This window comes from Thamnophis sirtalis, unplaced genomic scaffold (genome assembly GCF_051295495.1).
Source record: "Thamnophis sirtalis isolate CommonGarterSnake01/CBP01778 unplaced genomic scaffold, rThaSir2_p1.2 scaffold_3, whole genome shotgun sequence".
Classification (NCBI taxonomy): Eukaryota; Metazoa; Chordata; class Lepidosauria; order Squamata; family Natricidae; genus Thamnophis; species Thamnophis sirtalis.
In genome coordinates, this window is record NW_028261383.1 from 94,322,980 (window position 1) to 94,345,861 (window position 22,882).

A 22,882-nucleotide genomic window follows, 5' to 3' on the forward strand; every position below is an offset into this window, starting at 1 on the left:
AGCCCAGATTTGAATCCAATTGAGAATTTGTGCCCCAAGATTGGTTACAAAATAAGTAAGAAGCATCTGAAGACCAAGCAGGAGCTGATTGAACCCATTATTGCAGCCTGGCACCACAATGTCACCAAAGATCACGTGCAAAGGCTTATACAGTCTATGCCAAAGTGATGCTGCCTGGTGATAAGCAATAAGGGCTGGCCAATTTCATATTAGTAACCATGTTTATTTACCTAAACGGTCCTTTTCAGGGCCACAAACCATAAAAATGTTAACAAAACATTAGCATCAGCCTTAGTAATTGCAACACATATGCCACTGGGTATACATCAGTTAATCTGTTTTCGTAGTCATTGTAAGCATGCATTGTAAGCATGCAAAAAAATTCACAATCCCCATCCAAACAGCACCAAATTGCAAAAACCTCATGCTTTTTACTTAAAAACCACCAGTATTTATTTAAATATAACAATATTTGCATAGCAGTTAGCATAAAATATCATAAAATCAATGGCCTATCCAAAAAATGTCATAAACCGTAAACCGTAAAGCTTGCAGGACTTTATCACACAGCTGTAGGTACAAACCAAATTTTAAACCAACGCATTTTCAAAATTTAGCCCAAAGCAAATTTTATTTTAGGTGATATTTGATTTATGCTGTGCCTTTCTACTCTAATGAACAAAAGGGTTTTTTTTTAACTAACAAACTATTTATACATATTATTTTTAAAATTTTTGTCAATTTGCAAGCAATGCCAAGATTGCACAGAGTAATGCTTGTCCTATAAACATCAAACGTACTCTCTACACAGATACCTGTAAATCAAATATTAATCTTAATAGGGAAGGATTTCTTTCCACAATGAATCATGCATATTGTTATAATACTTTAAAAAACCCTATCTTCAAATAAATATAGAAATAACACAGAATGGTAAAAGTTTTTAATCTTTTATCTGAAATTTACACATTTCAAATTCTGATATATACTGCCTCTGCGTGTGTGTGTGAGGGGGAAAGGAGACAGAGACAGAGAGCAAGAAATAGGGGGGAGGGAGGGAGGGAAAGAGGGAGGAGAAAGAGAGATGGGGGGTGAGCAGGAGAATGAGAAATTACAGGTAGCAACTAGCATTCTCTCGGCAAAGCTGACTCTCTTCAGTAGTATTATCTTTTCTGAAATTGTGACTCTCAGAGACCTGAGGGAAAGCGACAATAGGGCTTTCTACATGTGTATATGCACACACATTTATAGAGTTATCCAGCCGAGTATTGTTTCCTCTGCCTGAAACAGCCACAGAACCACCTGAGGACAAAGCAGGTACCACTGGAAGGACTTCCCCCTCTTCCTGTTTGAGTAATGTTACAACACCCCTGAAATACAGTAGTCCTAATAATATACGGTTTTGCCTGCAGACTTAAACAAACACAACTTCTGTAAAATCAGTCACGCTTTAAACAGCTCTGCCTCATCTCTGCTGGCTTTGCTTTTTATACAGTGGGTCATATTTTAACTAGCGTAAACATAAACCTAACTACAACCTCCCTTTTCCAAGAACAGATAGCAGCTTCACAGTGTCATGTGGCTCTAAATGTCACACCTTGTACCTTGTTTAAAGGTAGGTAAGGGTTTATTGATAAGTTTACATAGTATTTGCAAGCCAAAGTAAGTTCCATGCCTGGTACAAGTCCAAAGCCAGTTCCTTTGGTCAACTGAGATAGCTGTTCTGACCTAGGCTTCCTAATACAGTAAAAAGCACACGCTTAGTCCCAAAAACCCTCATTTTATTTCAAAGGCCGTGAATTATGTTCATTCACAGCCCGTAATGAGTCCCAAATAGTTGTAAACAGTCCTACAGTAGGCTGCCAAAGTCTTTCGGGATAAGGCTGATAAACACCTACCTTTATCTTCCTTGAAGTGCTGCCAAAGATTTAATTGGCAATTAGCTTGGCAAGGCCACATGGAGCAGAGACAAAACGGAGCTTCAGAAGGTAGCTTCTGACCAGCATGAAGAAAGTTGCTTTCCGCAAAGGCTCACGGGCTTTTGCTCCTCCTTTAAGTCCTATGGGAGGGGCCATATCACCTCCAAGCCTTACTCTCGAGTCATCCCTATTGTCTTAACTGTTCTTGCCTTCTGGCAACTCTGCGCATGTGCGCACTGGTAACGGGGAGATGTCCGATTTTGGAAGCTCCGGAGGCAGCATATAACTCCCAGATGGCCCTGGCCCCCTCTCTGCCTCCAACACAGAGTCCTCGTCCGAGCCTTCCCCAGGCTCCAGGACTTGGCCCATGTTCCTCCCCAACCTCCTTACTATCAAACTCTGCTGCCAGCTCCGCAGGCCGCTGGAGGACCACAACAATAGCCTTGCACAATTCATTTTAGCTAAACTCTGGATTGCTTTAACTGCCCAAACTCAAACATTAGTTCTTAAGCACCAAGGATTCTGCCTAGGGCTTAGGTTTTAACGGGAAGAAACAATAAAAGTAGGGTATCTTCATAATGTCACTTGGATATGACAAAGTAAGAAATGTAGAAGGAAAGAAGTATACTTTTGACTAAACCTTTTGGTTTGGAGAATAATTTTGAAGCATGTTCTACTTTCAATATCCCCTCCTTGCAATTATTGTCTGGCTACCAGATAACTCTACTTGAAGCCCACCTCTGTTTGCAGATAGGCTTACTTCTAGATCAAGGTTTTGCCATTGGCCTATTTTACCCATATTCACAACAGGAAGACAAGTGCACTAGTTATAAGACTTCCATTGACAGGTATGTAAATAGATATTTACTTCTTGTAATAAGTAATCCCTGTATACAATTCATTGTCCAGGGACTACCTGTAACATGTAGTTTTCCCAACTGTCTGCAAGTAATTATTCAAATTATTTCCCTGCTGAAGGTGAATCATTTGGTTATCTTGTTATAAGGCTTGAATAAAAAGTCTTACTGTCAGTGGTGTCTGAGTTATCACTGCTGATTGAGTATTTTCGCCGTTTCTCTTCCATCTGTAAGAAAAGAAATTGAACATTAAGAAACTCATTATGGCACCAAATCATTGTTATTTCAGGAAATCCACACATCGCATTAACCCAGCAGCACCAGTGAATATTTAGCCTAAGGACAGTAAATTACTAAGGGCTTTTTTTAAAAATAAATTTTTTAGATGTAACAATATTTTCTTTTCAAGTCTCTGCCTCTTGGACCCATGAGTGTGTCTTGCTTTTAATTATGCAACTTGTATTTTCAAATTACCCTTACAACTTACCCAAATCTAAGGAATCTCCACTAAGGAATTTACTTGGCAAGTCCATAGAAATAATGCAACTAAAATGCTACCTTACAACTTATTATTCAAGTTCAACAGCCCAATGAATTAAGAGTTTGGGAGAATCCATTTCAAAAGCACCTGAGGATAAAATTACAACGGCATGGATCAATGGCATGATACCAAAGTATAAAACAAGGATGGAAACTGTTTCATTTTGAAGCAGTTGTATTCATATATAAATGGGAAGGGAAAATGAGGACTTGGACAAGTAAATAGTATTTTGGTAGTTGGCTTGGAATTTGATTGTTCTACACAGAAAGTCAATGAAATACAACAACCTACTCTGCAGATTTCAAAATTTCTCCAAAAATTAGAAGTTGGTCAAAAATGGTCAGTTTTCTTAGGATATAAAAAGTATCACTCCAAAATGTCAGTTTTTATTATGCTTATGACAAAGTGCTGACTGTTTTCCTTCCACAAGATTGTAGTAAAAAAAATTCCCATAGCTGTTTGCTCCTTGCTGGGTTTTTGGTATGAAACATGTGACTCAACTAGATCTTGTCGCATTACTATAATTATGTACACTGTAATGTGTAGGTGACTGAGTTTAACTTTGTTTTTCTTTAGAAACCTTTAATCCTCTATGTATAATTCTGCCACATTTACTTTACTGTGTATGTTTATGTGTATACAGTTATTTCTAGAGCAGGTTGATTTCTTCTGTGAAATCCACATGGGAAGCGAATTCACTAAATAGAGGGCTAAATAAATAAATACGAAATAAATTTCTTTTTGCAGTCCTGGTTTTAATTACATTTTACCCAGATAATGGTTTTGATGAATACTGAGTAAGAAAATCATTTAATGATATTTCAGTAAGTGTAGTCAAACCTGAAGCAATAACTACAGAGGTTGTATTCCACAGGTTGCAACCTGTGCAAGTAGATGTGAAAGAACAGTATGAAAAAATTATGAGAAGATGTTACATGCAATTTAAAATATAGGCATATTATTTGCTTATATAATTACCATTTTATAAACCAACTGACACATGACAGAGTAATATGCCAAATTGCATATCATAGCACCTATAGCAGTATCTCCATGTTACAATAGAGGTGAGCAGGTAAGTATTAGTAAACATCACACACATCTCACCTGGTGTATATCAGATACAAACTATCTAACTGTATACAAAGCACACAAATAGTGGGAAATCATTCCTAGAAGTTAGATAGGGCACTATCTATACCAGGAGTAGTCAACCTTTTTATACCTACTGCCCACTTTTGTATCTCTGTTAGTAGTAAAATTTTCTAACCGCCCACCGGTTCCACAGTAATGGTGATTTATAAAGTAGGGCAGTAACTTTACTTTATAAAATTCATAAAGCAGAGTTACAGCAAATCCCTACCGCCGCCCACCATGAAAGCTGGAACGCCCACTAGTGGGCGGTAGGGACCAGGTTGACTAGCACTGATCTATACAGATAGTTCTTGACTTACAACCCATTTATTTAGTGACTGTTCAAAGTTACAAGAACACTGAAAAAAGTGACTTATGATTGTTTTTCACATTTACGGCCATTACAGAATTCCCAGTCACATGATCAAAATTTGGATGTTTGGCAACTAGTTCATATTTATGGTAGCTGCAGCATCCTGAGTTCATGTGAACACTTTTTGCGACCTTCTGATAAGCAAAGTCAATGGGAAAGCCAGTTTCACTTAACAGACACGTTGCTCATTTAATAACTGTAGTGATTCACTTAACAACTGTGGCAAGAAAGGTTGTAAAATGGGGCAAAATTAACTTAGCGTATTTTTGGGAGTATAAGACACACTTCCCCTCCCCTAAAAGTGGGTGGAAATGTCTGTGCGACTTATACAGCGAATGTTGTCAAAGCCCCGCACACCCACCGATTCCCACCAACCAGCCATTTTCAGTCTACGCACATCCCGTTTTCAGCCTCTGCACACCCCATTTTAGACCTGTTACAGGCTGTGGGGATCACAGCACATCGCCATCGATCGCCACTGCCGCACATCACGTTTTCAGCCTCCATGCATCATGTTTTCAGCCTCTGCATGTTCCATTATTAGCCTTCGCGCATTGCGTTTTTGGCCAATTCCAGGTGGCAGGGATTGCCGATGCTGCCGATCCTCGCTGCCTAGAACCATCTGGAAACGTGACACACAGAGACCAAAATACAGGGCATGCGGAGGCTGAAAACGCGATGCACGGAAGCCAAAAATGTGACCTGCGGAGGCGGCAATATGCTAGGGAGATCCTGGCAGGCTGGAATGGATCTAAAACAGAGCATGCGGAAGTCGAAAATGCAGAGTGCAGAGGCCAAAAACACAATGTGCAGTGGTGGCGGTGGGCTGTGGTGATTTCCGCAACCTGGAACAGCTAATTGACAGTATTCTGAGAGGCCGATTCAACCGCCAGTCAGCTGCTCGTGCTGAATGAGGTTGCGATAACGTGCTGAAGCTGACCAGGCTGTTTGCTGCAAGGACAGTAGCCAGAGGAATACAGATGGATGCTGATAGGCAGAGGCAGAATTTTTTTTCTTGCTTTTCTCCCCAAAAACTAATGTGCATCATATATTCCAAAGCGTCTTATACACCCAAAAATATGGTTACTGTCCAGAAATTTTGGGCTCGATTGTAAGACAAGGACTAGCTATAATTAACTAATTTGGAGATTTTTTTTCCTACTTCCCATGGAATCAGATAAAAGATATTGAGAATAAAACAATATCAAGAGTTCTGTGACAGGGCAGAATCCTTAGTCCAAATTATTCACAAAAATATGCAGGTAATCTTCGTTTAATGTCCACTTGTTCAGTGACCAGTTACAACATTAACGAAGGGGACTCACCAGGGGTCCCTGGAGTTTAAAGCCATTGCACTTTCGGTGTGGTCATGTGACTGTAACTCAGGTACTTGGCAACTGACTTGTAAATACAATGCTGCAGTTATGTAATTGCCATTTGTAACCTGTACTGCCAGTTTCTGACAAGGAAAATCAATGGAGAAGTCAGCAGATTATCACAAATGGCATTCATGTGACCATGGGACACCAAGTTCGTAAGATTCATCTAATAACAGCAGCTGGTACTGCTGGAACACTGCCACTGAAGTCAGCAGTCATGTGATGTTGTATCTTATAATCATAACACTTAACAACAGTGTTCCTGGTTCCAATTACCACTTGTTAGTTAGAATTCCTTGTGGTTATATTGGGGTTCATATGAATGTGTATAGATCTAATCATAGCAATATCCTGCGTAAAAAAATGGGGCAATTGCGTTCTCTCATTCCATATTCAGTAACCTAAACTACTACAGTAGATCTGAAAGATACAGATGGCATCCCTTATTAGACAAAAACTATCAACATCCAAGGACAAAAGATCCAAGGCAAGTACAGGCAATCTTAAGACTTACAAGAGTGACCATTTCCTTTAGTGACCATTCCAAGTTACAACAGCACTGAAAAAGGGGACTTATGACCATTTTTCACACTTACAACTACTGCGGCATCCCCATGCTCACATGATCAAAATTCAGATGCTTGGCAAACAGTCATATTTATGTGATCACATTTTGTGACCTTCTGGCAAGCAAACTCAATGGGAAAGCCAGATTCATTTAACAACTGAGTTACTAGCTTAACAACTCCAGTGATTCACTTAACAACTGTGGCAGGGAAGATCAAAATTCACTTAACAAATGTCTCACTTAGCAACAGAAATTTTGGTCATCATTGCATCCTTTCTAATTACATGCACTATATTAGCAGGGGTATGAATATAGTTTCATGGCCATTTTCATAGCTCTAATCTATATCAAATGCAAGATTTTAATAGCTAGTTGCCAATTTGCAACCTAGAGACAATATATGCAGCTCCATATATCCTGCAATAAAGAAAAATGAGGTGGCTGTAATTTCAACCTTTTCCATCATCTCTTCTTGTTTTTCTTCATCCTATTTTTTCCCCATTAGCTGTAATAAGACTGGATCATAGTCTTGTTGTTCTTCATCCTCCTGTTTTCCTCCTGTCTCCCCAAGTGAATAGATGCATGTACATGGGAGAGAAAATATCAGAATCTCTTTAGAAAGAACCTAAAATTACCTGTTTCCTGATTGCATGAAAAAGTTATCTGCATCATCTTGGGGTCATAATTTGACTACACCTTAAGTATTAAGGGCTCATATATTTCCCTGGCACGAGAAAAATCCTTTGTTGACACACCTGCTTTACAAAAATTGAAGTGATGCAGGTGTATTTAGCATGTAATTACAAAATTATCTCATGAAAGGAAACCACAAAGAATCTTAACACGCTGGTCTGAGGTTCTCTAAGCTATCGCCAAATAGATACTGTTAAACTTTCTCTAAGTCTGAGGGAGGAAAGAACCACCGAAGTATGGAAAATAGTTTTGTTTGTGGTTTAATCACTAGAGCTATTAGAAGAAAATTGCACTTGATGACAAGACCACAGGATGCCATTATCCTTTGGAGGAGATGACAATCTGCAAACGAATTCCCATAAATACTAAATCATAAAACCTTAAGTACTGCTTTCATCTCCAACACATGTGCAGTGTTTTAACATACCACTATGAATGATAATAACAGTGAACTAACATAAACATTTTTACTGACAATGCTGTGATAAAAAATTGCCCTGTCAAAACATGATTAAAATTACTTCTTACAATATGGCTATATCAATACTTCCCTCCAGTAATTCAGAGGGAACAGATGTTATTAAACCAGCCTTGTACTTGACGGCTATTAGATTTCAGGGAGAGAAAAAGGTGCTGAAGATGGATTGAAGACAGCTTATAGAGATGAAATTCCAACTGAACAGAGTATTTATTTTTGCTGACTAGGTCAGTGTAAAAACTCCAAAAGGACAAAGGTAAAAAAAAAAAGCTATAATAGGGTAATTCCTGTTTCTTGAAGCTAAGAACAGAAAAATATTTTAAGTTCTCATGCTATCCTACATAATTCCCTTAGAATGCAGTGCATGTGAGTTATATTTAATGGCATGCTATCTAGATCTAAAATCAGGGTAAATGAAATATACCTATAAAATTCTACTACCCAATTTTTCATCAACATAAACCAACCATTTTGCTACTTACTACTACTTCTATCCTTTATTTTTTACACCTACATCTATGTGCTCTTTCTTGAAAATAGAATTTATGTTGGAGAAATCCATTAGAATGCAAGAAGCAGCTTCATCTAGTGAACTCTCTAGAATTTGTGTACCAGCACAAGCTCACTAATCTGCACAATAAATGAATAACTTAGCAGAGTTTAGCCGGATTTTTTATGAAGCTGTATAATTTTTCCACTTGTAAAATGCTAAAAGTCTGGTGCTCATTTTCCTTTTACGTCAAGTTTCTCTCCTAGATAGGAGCTTGCAACATCTTACCTTGTAATTCTGTCTTCCCTAATCTGGTATTTGTGAAACTACAATTTCCAAAATTTTCAGACATGTTGGTGGGAATTTTGAGAAATGCGTTTCTAACACACAAGGAAGATACCATTTGGGGGGAAATTGTAATAACATGTGGAATCAAAAAGGGCTATATAGTTCAACTATTTGTTTAATGTACAAACCTAAAGGCCAGATACAATTATAGCAGCCTTTCTCAACCTGATGCTCTCTACACCTATCAGAGTTTTAACCTCAGATGAGCTACACTGAACTGTAGCATCTCTGAGAAATGGCCAAGGTCTGCTTAACTGCATGCAATGTAAAAAATCAAGACAGGTATTCCTTGACTTATAACAAAATTGAGCCCAAAATTTCTGAGACATTTGATAAGTGAGTTTTGCCCCATTTTATGACATTTCTTGCCATGGTTGTTAAGTGAATCACTGCAGTTGTTAAAATTAGTGGCACGGTTGTTAAGTGAATCTGGCTTCTCCACTGATTTTGCTTATCAAAAGATTGCAAAAGGTGATCACATGACCTTGGGACACAGCAGCGGTGATAAGAATGAACCAGTTGCCAAGCATCTGAATTTTGATCACATTCTCATAGGGCTGCTACAAAAGTTGTAAGTGTGAAAAGCGGTCATGTCACTTTTTATAGTGCTGTTGTAACTTTGAACGGTCACTAAATGAACTGTTGAAAGTCGAATACTACCTGTAATAAGAATTGTATTCTTGAAATATTTTTTTTTCTGAAATAAGATTTACAACCAAGTTTGCCTTTTAGGTGCATTATACATGAGAACTGTTGAGCAATTATCAGAATCTCTTTCATCATAGCATGGCAAATAATGGGGAAGAAACTGTAGTTCAATTATCCATTCATAGAAGAGGAGCCATACAAATAGGAGATGCCCCCATGCTGGCAGCATTTTCCCATGGGACATTACCAGCACACAATGTCACAAAGCCTGGCAGTTAACTACTGTAAATTGCTACAAGGACTCCACTCTTCCATTACTTATCTCTTGAAGAATGCAATAAAGGAAAATATTTATAGCCCAGGGCTGAAATTATGCCCTTGATGCTCTCTGAGCTTGGTTATTTTGTTATGCATGTTTCATTACCCAAACTAGGTAACATCATCAGTGCTGCGGTCATCACTAAGCACTAGATGATGTTACCTAATTTAGGTAATGAAATAACTGCAAGAAAATGACCGAACTAAGTGAGCACCAAGGACCCCTTCTCTCAAAGAAAGGAAGGGTATGTGTTTTTTCAGAGAATTGCCTGACAACCAATTGTATTGCTTCCTCTAGTTTCCTCTAAAAGAAATTCTGCCAGGCTTCGACAGTTACTTGTGGTTCTAGAGTCTTGAAATAACAACAATCTGCAGATTAGATTACTAGGTTTCCCCATCCAGCAGGGTAAGTGGCATTCTCTACATTCTTCGCACTGTTTCTCTGCTAGCTGTGTCATTCTCCCATGCAGAGAACCGGCAGGCTTACAAATCTCTCTGGTTTCTGCAGATCTCTCTGTGAATTATATCACACTCCCATGTCCAACTTCTTGAATTTCAATATCAACCACCCAGAGGCTTCTGGAAGCCCATAAGTAAAGTTGGTAACTATTTGTGCAATTGAGTCTTCCTGAATCGGGCGCCTTTCAGATATGTTAGGAGTATATCTGGCCCTGTTGACTGGGCATTCTGGAACTTCCATATAATTTTTTTAAAAATCCAATTATATGCATGCTGTCCAATTAAACAAATCTAGGTAGCTTACTATGCCAAAACAACTTTAAACACTTTCAAAAATCTGGTTTCCATTAAAATTAACTACCCTCAAAATCCTAAAGAAGACAACATTTTTCACCAACTTCCTAAAAAATAAAAGGGTAATAAGCTATTCTAAAGTGACAAGAATGTCCCTGAGAATGTTTTTTTTTTAAATCTGCACCATTTAATCTAAGAACGAGGACTAGCAGCAAGCAGATTCTGTCTGGATAAGGCAGTCCCAAAGATAGAAAGGACCCAAGCCATATAAACTTTTAAAAGCAAACAATCAGAATTTTGAATTAGGTCCATTATCCTACTGGCAACCAATGCAACTTTTGGAATATAGAGGCTGAATTAACTAGCACTGGTTAGCAGGTGAGCAGTTGAGTTCTGTGCCAGTTGCTGCTTCCAAGTCATCTTCAAAGACAACCACACCTAGAACAAATTATAATAGTCTGAAAGCTACCCACAAATTACTGTCTTCAGTATCTTCAGGTCCAAGAATAAGTGCAATTGATGGATGTGCTGCTGTAGCTACCAGACAAGGCTCCTGGCTGCAGCTCCTACCTGCAATGCCAGCAGAAGGTCTGAGTCCAGGAGAACTTCCAAATGGCTCATCAGGCCCTTTTGGAAGACTATAACCTCATGAAGAACAATATAGAAAGCTATCAGGAAACCAGACATTTCTTTATATCGTGCTGTAATTTAGTCTTAGTTTATTTCATCCTATTAGACCTTTCACAATCTCCAGCACTAGGACTTCCACCACATTTCCTATTTGGTAATAGGCTCTCAGTGTCCATCAGTGGAGGCGGAATCACACAAAGAATGAGGTCTTGATCTCTCCTGACCTAATAACATTGATTGGGACACTTTGCTCAGGAATCTGAACAAAAAAAAGTTACAAAACTGTGCCTCCAATGTCCATAACCTCACAGAAAGTCCAAAAGGAGACCAAAGCTGATGATTCTGAATGCTGCTGAGATATCTAACCAGATGAAGAGTGCAAATTCCTACATCAATCCAATGCATGTTTAGAATCACAATCTTCTTTTTTAAGTAGGTTATCATTTTAGGGGCAAATTGAAGAAGCAGCAAAGTTATTAGTCATCAAATAATTTTCTCTGAAATGCTTTGGCTATTAGCATCTCCACTTGCTTTTTTCCTGTCTCTGGTGACTTATTTTGCGATAAAGAAGGAAAAAGCACATGCTGGGTTGTGCTGAAAAAGAAATAAAACAATTTACCATTTGTTCTTCCTATTTATCTGTTGTTGTTTTTTCTAAAACTTAGCCAGGAAAGAAATGGCAAAGCCCAATGGCATTTTAGAAATCTTTGAATCACTAACTACCCTCTAGCAATCCATTTGGTTCTTATTTTCTCAGCTGAAATTAGATGGACAGTTCAGCACTGCTTAGCCTTTATGTTAATGATGTAGTACTTTCTAAAAAAAATAAAGCTAATGTTTTCTTAGATAGGTAAAATAGCATTAAATTGTTTTGCTGTGGGGGTGGGGAAGGCTGCTGAGAGATTTGTTGCTTCCACAGGGAGTTCTCCTAAGGGCAGAATTCAAAAGATAATGTATAATTTCCGTATTTCCCTTATTAATAGTTGTTTTGGCAAGAAAGCAGTAGTACTGGTAGGAAAAAAAATAGGTTCAGACCCTTCCCACTCACAAATTCTATAATTAGGCTAGACATGTCCAGAACAAGCTTTGTCCTAGACTTTCTTCAGTTATGTCATCAAATGTTTCCTCTACATTTTGGGAATCAAAAGCTAGAGCTCCTGGCTAAATTTGGATTCTGCCTCTAGACTGCAATTTACAGGTAAAATTTCTTTCCATCTGCAGCATGAAATAATACAGATCAAAGCCACATTTATAACCATGGTGAATATAGTTCTCTTTCACAATTCAAGCAAAAGGACTCGTGAGCCTATAAAAGCCTTGGAATTGATACAACTTTCTTTAAAAGTACCCCACTGGGAAAAATATTTATTAAAGTTATATTTTTAATAAAAGCAAAGAAGACTGCTAATCATGATTACGGTAATTCCACTGGCAACCAACCAAATTCAGAATTCCTGGGGCTATCCTGTCTATTAACTAACAACGTATGTATCCTTATAAGTGGCAAAAGGGAAAGATAGGCTAAAGGGCACCAGTGCTTTCTTCATGATCACTAAACTGCACATTCATGAACGTTGTTCTCAGGAGAACCAGAGTCATCCTGCATAGCAAAGAGAGAAAGGGAAATAATTTGTTCCCACTGCAAATAAAAATCTTTATGGTAGTTTCTTCTTCAAATGATTCAGTGGAAGTCATTCCTTTATAGGATGGTGTAAAACATTTCCTCATATTTTTAAAAAACAAATACAAACATGCCTTCTTCTACTCTACTAGGGATCTTTGCAAATTTCTTCTTGGGGGGGGAGGGGGGGAAACCTTGTAACCAGGATTCCAGCCTGTTCTTTTCTGTACCACCTACCCTCACTCTACCTGTCAAAGAAACAAATAGAATTAGCCATGAAGAACTTGTATCTCAAAGGAAGGTATAATCATATGATAGTTCTAAAGAATAATAAGATTGCTTGAAACTTTCCCTAATCATTTGGATATGGCATTACTTAGTAAACTGAACAGAGGATGACATTCTCAATGTTGCCCTCCTCCACTAGTGACACTACTTATGACTGTTGTGCCCTTTCCTGACAAAACTACTGACATACCTTGCTGCCACATGATTACACACAGCATATTATTGGTGGAAATTCGCTACTGGTTTATGTATCTATGCCAAATGAAAGAATCAGAATGTGACTGGTTAACACCTGTGCCTTGCATGAAGAAAGGACTAGATTCAATCCATCTCCCAACAGGATTAAGGAAGACATTTGTCCAAAATGTCTGGAGGGCCAGCCATGGTAATCAGTCTGTAGAAACAATCTGAAGGTTTAAGGACTAATGACCTAGTGCACTGATGGCAAACCATTTTTGGCTGCAGTGCCAAAAGCAGGGGGAGCACGCTGGCGTTCCACACCCATAATGCTATGCGCACACGCCGCCCCCCCACCATTTATGAGGATCTATACATAGATCTATACATACACGCGATCAGCAATCATCAGCCCCCTGCTTTTGCTGTTTTTTTCACCTTCCCCAGGCTCCAGAGGCTTTCTAGGAAGCCTTCCCTGAAGGCTCCGGAAGTCGAAAATTGGCCCTACAGACAAACCAGAAGTCACCATTGCCAAATTCTGGGTTCCTCATAGGACTGTTTTTCGACTTCCGGAGCCTTCAGGAGGCTTCCCTGAAGGCTCCGGAGGGCAAAAAACAGCCCTATGAGCAAATCGGAAGTGACTTCCAGTTTGTTTGTAGGGCCGTTTTTCGCCCTCCAGAGCCTTCAGCGAAACATCCTGAAGGCGATAAACGGTCCTATGAGCAAACCAGAAGTCTGTTCCCGAACTTCCGGTTTGCCCTAGAGACAAACTGGAAGCCTCCGGGGGGCAAAAAACAGCCTCAAAAGAAGGCCGGTCAGCTGGCCAGCACACGCATGCGTGCTGGGCAGCTGACAGGGCAACGCCTCATGTGCCCTGACAAATGGCTCTGCATGCTACCTATGACACACGTGCCATAGGTTCACCTTCACAGACCTAGTGTATGCTTCTATAATACATAATTATAGTTCTCAATCCATCTTATATATATTTTCAGCCCCAGAAAAATATTGTTTTTCCATTTAACTTTAATCATTAATACGTTTAAGTTTAATCATTAATATGTTTAAGTTTAATCATTAATAAGGTTAGACTGCATTGTCTCAGTGATTTGAAATTAAAAGTTTCCCAAATGTTTAGAATGGTGAGACTATTCCATGTAATATTCCAACTTCTACTTTATTTATAAGCCAAGTTGTGGAAAATCTATTTTTTAACAAATTGGGGAGACATTTGTCGAATTATCCCTAACAGAGCACCAGTTGCCTTTGGAGTGGAGTATTTAAAAACAAGAGCCAGATAATACTTTCTCTGGTAATTAGAAGAGGGTCATCAGAGGAGTAGAGAAAGCAAAGGAAGCAATACCCAAAGTACTCTGCAAAATTGATTGAGTTGTCAGTATAAATTACATTTCAGGTGCTGGGGAAGTCGTAGACTAGCTGCATCTGTAGTTTAGAATTTAAATCCGAAGCATCAGAAGAACAACATAGAAAACTGGAGTGGCTTTATCATAATGGGATCACAACTATCTCTAGCTGTACAGCCTGAAGTGGGACAATACTCTGGTTGGGGGTGGGAGGCGTTTGATAAATTCAGTGAAACAATGAATAAGATTCCTTCCACAGTCAGTCATAGAAATGCATTATTGCAGCACTTTGCTGTTCCTGTCCTCTGAAGGGCTATAACGTAAACCAGGCACCTTGTTTACACAGTAGTTAATCCTTCAAAGAACGGAAAGAACAAGGCATTATAAAAGTCTTTCCAGCACTAGGAATCTTATATCTTGTTTCAACACACACGGACACACAGAGACCAATTCAACGCTATATTAACAAAACAGCATTTACTAAAGCTTGTGGACTATTTTTTAAATTAATTCCATCTAACCTTTTCATTGTACACTATTTATTGACCTCTATTTTGAGAATCCCAGGAAACTCTAACACTTCAGAAAGCTGCAGTTTATGCAGTATGGATTATGAAAATGTGTACTGTATATTCAAATTTCCTGAAACCTGAGTAGAAATTGAAAACATAGTATCATTATAAAGTAAAAGATCATTATTGAATATGGATGAAGTATTTCTTACAAAATCCATATGGTTCAATAAATGTTTCATGTGATGCTTGGATCTGTTCCTGTATATTATTTCATCAGTTGGTCTTTATTAATATGGTGCTTGTTATGCTTAATCTTGTTTTCAGTCTCCTTCACCTCTTGGTTGCTTGCTTTTCACTCCATTTTTATTTGGGAGAAATTTCAATTTATGCCTGTTTATTTCAGCCTACAGCAGTTTCCAAGCTGAACAGCAGGCCCTCTGCTGGAGAATAACAAAAAAAGAGAAAGAGACCCAGTAAAACTATTTTTAAAATCTCTTGCCATACCCAGACTTAGAAACTAACCTTCATTTTCAACAGGAGTTGTAAAAACATTGCAGCAATTAAGTACCTTGGAAATTAGAATTAGAAAGAGGAGGGCCAATAGAACAAGTTGATCAATTAAACTCTACTCCACTGAGAAGACAGAGCCTGTAAACAAAACTTTCCTGCCTTCAGAGATGAATCATTGGGGCAGTCTTTGGCTTTGTCTTCAACTTTTTAATCCAACTTTTGTCAAAAGTGTTGATGAATAATAACAGAAGAATAATGAAGAATGAAATACATATTTTTTTGCCAGAATCACTGGGCGTTTTGTGATCAGTATTCTCTCTCAATGTCCTCATTCAGCAATACTTCCTAAAACATCTGTCTAGAAATTAGATTAACTGGCAGAATGGAGGCCAATTCCTTTAACTTCTCTCTATAGCCAGCACAGAGTCAACAGACTGGACAAGAGAGACCCAGGACAATCCTGAACTTAGTAGCCCCAAACATTTTCGGTTTGAATCGCCATCCCTGCTTAGCCATACTCTTCCCTTGGTTACTTCTGATAACAGGAAGAATTTTGTCTCCCAAAACTCTCATTGCTGAATAAACTGCTAGTAGAAAAACTGTGCAAACTGAGTCACAAAACTAAGAAACCTGGTGCTAAATGTAACAGGGAAGTTCTCTCCTTTGTTTTCTTGATATCCTTATTTTTACCAGCTACCCCAGTGGGATTTCCAATTCCTTAGAATAGGGAAAACTCAAGTGTTTTTTGAGAAAGCCTCAGAAAATTCTCTTCTCGTCTCCTCCCACATTTCTCAGCTTCAAACATTCTTCATCCAATTAATCTTGCATAGGTTTTACTCAGTAACACAGAGGAAGTAGGTAACTGCTCAGAGGATTTCCCAGGTCCCCTTCCTCTTTCCTACAAGCTCTGAGTAGGATGGGTGAGTGGCCTACACTGAGGAGAAAAGAACACCAACTCAATGTAATGAATCTCTAATGAAAACTGCTTAGAATGTCAGAATTCGGTGTAGAACAGTCATTTTCGAACTCAACCATTTCACTAATGTTGCTGAAATGCAAATTAGTAGGCAGACAGAGACTGGTTTTTAATGCAAAAAAAATCTCATTAATATGCCAGCTTTTAAGATCAGTTACGGAATCCCAAAGGAGTTTGTAAGGCTTGGAAAATCAAGCCTAAAAAAGAAGCACAAAGTGAGTTCCATCATAGGAGACATTTACACAGGCCCGAATTCCTGCTCCACTTGTTATTCAGCTTGAAGCCACAAGATGTGGGCTATTTAGTTCTACTGGAGCAGAATCTAATTCTGCCGAGTGGGCAGATTAAAAGGTATTAGCCTGGTGGAGGTTCCAAGCTTAGTCCTGGCACCTCCTCTCACAATAGCTGGTGGTCATAAATGGCTTCTTCTTTTGCCTTGGGCCCAGGACAGCAGCTGCCAGCCAGGGAAGGCAGTATTGAATTTGCTGACTTTTTGATCCACAAATAATTTAGCCTCAGAATTAGAAGTGATGAACAATATGGGGAAGGAGCCAGAATGCCAGCAATGTCTTGCTTTCATAGAAGTACCTTAATTAGATTGACCACCCCCATCCCTGAAATAGAAAAATAAAAAATTGTCTGCTGGAAAACTGAAGTATTAAAGCGTTTCCCGTGGAGAACATACAATAAACTCTTCTACAACAGGAACCACTGAGAAAAAAACCTATTTAGTCAAGAATGGGAGAATCTCCTCTAACTGGGGATCTGCCCCCACCTTCCTTGGGGATTCTCATTAGAAGAACAACTCCTTCGTTTGCTGGACCCAGTCCTCTTTTATTAAACCAGGAATGATGGAAGATGCATTATGAGGACAATTGCTGAGTCCCAGCAGCTACATTTTAGAAACAGATAATGTACCTGTTGATTCTGTGAGCAGTCTGCAAATCCCTTCAGAAGATGACTAACACCTGCTCTGGGTTCATACTGCACATAATTTTAAAATAATTAGCTGGGTTTAAATGTCAACCATTAAGGCAGACTAGCCCAAACCTACTCCTTCAGGCAGAGCAGAAAATTAGTGTTCCCAGTCTATTTAAGGGGAAGCAGGAATCAGGGAAATTATTATGAAAATGATAACATTTTCATTTAACAAGCTGCTGTTAGATATGACAGCCTATTATTAACATTCATGCCTTCCAAACAGCTACAGTATTACCTGTAGCAACAATTCTTTCTACCTAGTGAGATAGCCCTATTTTGTTGGAATATGGATTACCTATCTTTTGTTTTAATAGGGTTTTAGGCCCTAGTCAAGGATCTTCTGAATAAGCTATTTAGATCCCTTAATAACTTATCTATAGCTTCTGCCTGATTTAAAATAAGGTATTTCGAATAAGTATGCCCAAATTAGTTTGTACTTGACAGAAATTTTAGTCCCTGTTCCTCAAGTGGACTACTGCTTAAGTGGACATCACAGTGAACTCTCAAAAGGAAGCAGAGCTTTAAGGGATAGACATCTTCTAATTGTTAAGTCAGGAGTTCCTTCAAATCTTCTACTTTTTTCTCATTTTATTCTAGGCTGTTGATTATTGCTGCAGGTTTCCTTCTCACAGAGACACCACAACTTTCAAGAAAATGGACTTAAACATTTGTCTATTGGGCCTAACTAACTTTTCAAGGAAGAGAAACTCATTCCTATCAGGATCAATATCTACCAATCTTAATACTTCATTGTAACTTAACATTAATATCTAATGATTTATAATATTTCTATGGGGATAATGTCCATTATAAGCTATACATAAAAGGACAGGTATGAAATTTGCTATTATCCTTATTTTCCTTAACACTCAAAGGAAATATCTCACCTCTTCATTTTTAAAAGTGAACATTGGCTATATAAGCAGCTAACATATTTTACCGTGCAGAAGAGGTGCCATCTCTAAAAACAAATGTAACCAATTCACTTTCATTTAATAGATTAACATATTTAACCTTTGTGCGTATGCATACACATGCACCGTAAAAAGTTCATTTAGAATCCTGGAAATTGGTTTTTTATTTTTAAGGAAGGAAGTTTTTTCTGATTATTGATAGAGAAAAATCCCGGTCTGCCAAAAAAACGTGATTAAGCAGATTTCAATTTGTTTTTCAATTCATGTGTTTACAATTTTTATCTTCAGTATCACACTTAAGACATTATACAGCTGAAGGTAACAATTCAGAATAAGAATATAATATATAATGCCATGTCCATCAGCTGTGTGTGCACGGTTCATGGAAATGAAAAGCAAATTACAATCAGCTTGTATAACCAAACTATGCTGATGAACTGCACACAATTCCAAATATATGAGAGAAAGCTTTGGTGTTGGACAAGTTAATCTGTTGTAAAAGGCTTAAATTAATATATACATAATATTTGAATATTATGCCACTCATGTTTTATATCTACCAATAAAATAGATATGAATACATCAGACAGCAGCAACAAATTAAACACTACTTGAATAGTTGGAAAGGTTCCCATAGCACTGAAACTCTTCAACTTTAGATTCATGTATTGTAATTTTAGATATAACAGCTGGGGTCTCTAACTCTTGGGCTGCGACTCATTTGGTTGCTGGGCAAAGGGGTGCATGCATGCAACTCCACTTCCGCAAGTGGCATGCACTTGCGCATGAAGCTTCATTTGCACGTGGTGGGTGCTCATGCACAAAGCTCCATTCGCCGCTCACACAAATGGAGTTTTATGCCTGTTACTCACACAAAACTATCACATCCCCTCTCCTTGGTCTGTCAAGCCGGAAAAGTTAGGGACCACTGTACTAAAGAACCCAATTCTAAGAGAAAAATATTATACTCAGAGCCAGACCATCTTGCCATTAATATTTTATGCATCCCAATACCACTAATGATAACTAAGTGCTGCACCTTCACTTTTTACACATTGTTTCCAATATCTCTAAGATCACTAGATTTCAATTTCCATTTAAACCTGATTTTGTCAATAAAATATATTGGGGAGGGAGGTCCAGGAGACAGTAAACCAATGGATTCACCTCAGTGTCACAGATGTGTTTATTGTATTATCATCAACCGTATCATTCTTCTGGACTAAGTGGAAGACACATAGTAATTTCAATCACTTTCACGTGACTTTTTACAATATATGGTCCATCTTTTTCCTGTATTATTTACTTCTAACCTTTGATGACAGGAAGTTCTGTATTTCTTCTTTCCTCCGTTTAGCAAAAGGAATGATGGAGGCAATATTTGAGATCTTGTAACAGCAACAGATAACACAGTATAAGGGCCTAAATACTAAAGCTGAATCCTGGCCAGATTTCCAAAATTTGATTACATATGCAACTCAGAGTGGATATTACATAGCCTCTATATGTTGATGAGCTAGTATAATTCTAAGGAACTCCAGTCTGCATGGTCAGTAGAGAGAACTTAGAGCAACTTTATTGTTACTTTGAATGTACATTAATCGACATACATTAAAATTAAATTTCATTGCATACAGCTCTCAAAGGGTCATCACCTCCAATATACACTACATAAACATAACAAAATAAATAAATAAAAAGTATGCATATACCCACATATAATATATGCATTGGCTAGGGAGCTGCTATGGAAATGTTTCCTAATTGTTAGTTCAAATACAGGTGGAAGACTGCAAATTGGGTCACAACGTCTAGATCTCGCAATATGAAGTACATCTTGCCAAGACCTGAACTTCAGGATAGTTTCTGAACGAGTGACAGGGTTGACCTTTTCAGGCACAAATGACACAATGGCTGACTCACATGAGCCTCCTCCAAAGTTAATGTTTGCCATCTCAAAACTTTTTTCAACTGCTCTCTGATGAATATAGACAGGCAGTAACCGGAGGGTCTTCTCTATTGTGGCATCCTGCATTTGGATTGGTCTTCTCAGGTAGGGAGAATTGGCCAGCCTGATTTCAGTATCAGACTAAGACTTTCTAATTGCTTATTTTTCTAGTCTATCAGCTAGTTGGTTTTAATCTAGTAGTTTTTACTACACTCCACAGTTTTTGTAGTTTCATTTTATAGTCTTCTGCTATATTGTGCAATTATATTTATGTTTTTATCATTGTTGCATTTGTTTTATGATTTCCAAAGCTACCCTGAGACTTCAATGACTGCAAGGAAGCATATAAATCTTTACATAAATAATCATAGGATGAAAATGCCATTCTGAGAGATATTGTTTGACATCATTCAGCAATCTATAATCTCTTTTTAGAGCTTCCCATGTTAATCCCAGAAGCCATGCACCTTCCATCTAAAATCAAGAGTTTTTGCTAACTAAAGAATAGCTGTTAGAGGAATTTGCCCAACCATACTAGGGAAAAGTACAAAGAATTAACATAAGAATGTACAATAAAGCATCTTCCAGAGGTTACAGCCAGACCAGACTCAAATTATTCTACTTCCACACATTATGCAAAGACCAAGATATCAGGAGAAACTCCAAGGCTGGAAAAGGTAGAAGGAAAGAAGAGGATGACAAAGTGGATGGACTAAATTACAATGGTGATGAATGAACTATTGGAAGACCCGTATATAGGGATGAATTGTCATGGAGAAAATCTATCTATATGGTCACTAAAGCTCAACCACAACCTGATGGTACATAATCAATCAAAGATGGTACAACCACTATATCCAGCATTTTCAGTATGTTAAATATGGGTCATGGGAATTAAGGCTGCAGTAAGATCTGGATGATAACATATTGCTCAGTTCAGCTTTAATGGATTCTATCATTATAAGAGCATGCTTTGTTTTTATTGAGGAATTTAATGCATATTGATTGCTATTATAAGAGCATGCTTTGTTTTTATTGAGGAATTTAATGCATATTGATTGCTATTATTTTCATAGTGCTTTAGTAATGTTTGATGTTTTGATTCCATGAAGAACTTTTAATCTAAATTTCCCCAATCTGGAATCCTTCAGATGTGTTGGGATTGTAACTTCCAGAATTTCCAATCAGTATGCCTTTAGAGGGAATTTTCTCACTACAACTAGAGGGCATCAAAACTGGGGAATTCTGTTTTAATCTTTCTGAAATATAAAACAAGCTGTTTTGGTGACTTCAATAGCAAAGATATTTTCTGTATCTAAGATACCCATATTTATGATTCTAATTTCTCTTTTGCATTTTAACCATTATTTTTCTTAATTCTCTGACCAATCAAAAGTGTATTAAGTAAAAATGTAAATAATTAAGATACAGGGAGTCAGAAGCATTACGGACTGTGTTTAAATTAGAATAGCAATGAATAAATATAACTATGACAGCTTAGCTCACTATACAGAAAGTAACCATGTTACTTTGGAAAGTGATTGGTAGCAAAGGGGGATCAAGTTACTTCAAGATATTACATTTATTACCAAGAGTGCAAATTTCCAATTAGTAAAGATTTTCAAAGATGGTGAACTCCACTAATAGCAATGAGAAAAAAAATATTTTCTGCTTCTATGGACAACTTTTAGCTGAAGAGGACACTTACTCTTAAAGGTTAACTGAAGCCCAGTATTGCTACTAGTAATTTCCTATTCTCCTCAATATTTATGCATACTTTACAGGTGTCTATGTTGGAATTCATCTTGACTCCGAAATAGGCAACATTGTTGGACCGGTGAACATATATCACAGTCAAATGGCTATTGATAGACATGATGTGCAGTATCAATATAGGTCAAATGTTAACTCTCAGCCTTTTTTCAGGATGCTCCTTACCACCTTACTGTAATTTATTTTTCTTGGCACATAAGCTGTCTCAAACTAAGTATTGAGTTGCACCCATCCATCATTTTTTTTAAATTTTCTAAGAATATCTAAAGAGCTTGTGAGATGATAAAGTGCACTGTATTTTAAATAAAAAATATCTGAAACAAAACTGATATGCAGCATACTAAGATGATATCAACCTCTCATTATCAAAACATTCCAATTTCTTTTTCTTTCTTTTTTTATATTATTCTATGTTAACACTAGAAATTTAAGTGATAAATGTGGGTTGCTATCAAAGGAATACCTGTATTCCTATTTCATTCATTTTGACTTGATACCAAACAAAAAATAAATAAACAGAAACTAAAGCCAACTTTTGGTTCCAAGAGACATGCCACGTTGACTAATATAGTCAAGACAGTTTCAACAGGTGCAACTTTTCTCATTATTGTATTAATGGTAAAATGGTAAAATTCCTTCATGTTCTCTATACCAAAGTATCATAATAAGAGGATTAGTAACTACAT

At 37.7% G+C, this 22,882-nt stretch overlaps 1 protein-coding gene across 2 annotated transcripts in view; it reads right to left on the reverse strand.

The window, feature by feature from the left end:
* The window catches only part of JADE2 (jade family PHD finger 2), a 189,988-nt gene that overhangs the window by 162,994 nt on the left and 4,112 nt on the right, over positions 1 to 22,882 (reverse strand). For both annotated transcript variants that reach the window (XM_087709532.1, XM_087709531.1), the window contains exon 2: positions 2,946 to 3,003. In XM_087709532.1, coding sequence (XP_087565658.1) covers positions 2,946 to 3,003 — 58 coding nt within the window. The remainder of the gene's footprint in view (positions 1 to 2,945; positions 3,004 to 22,882) is intronic.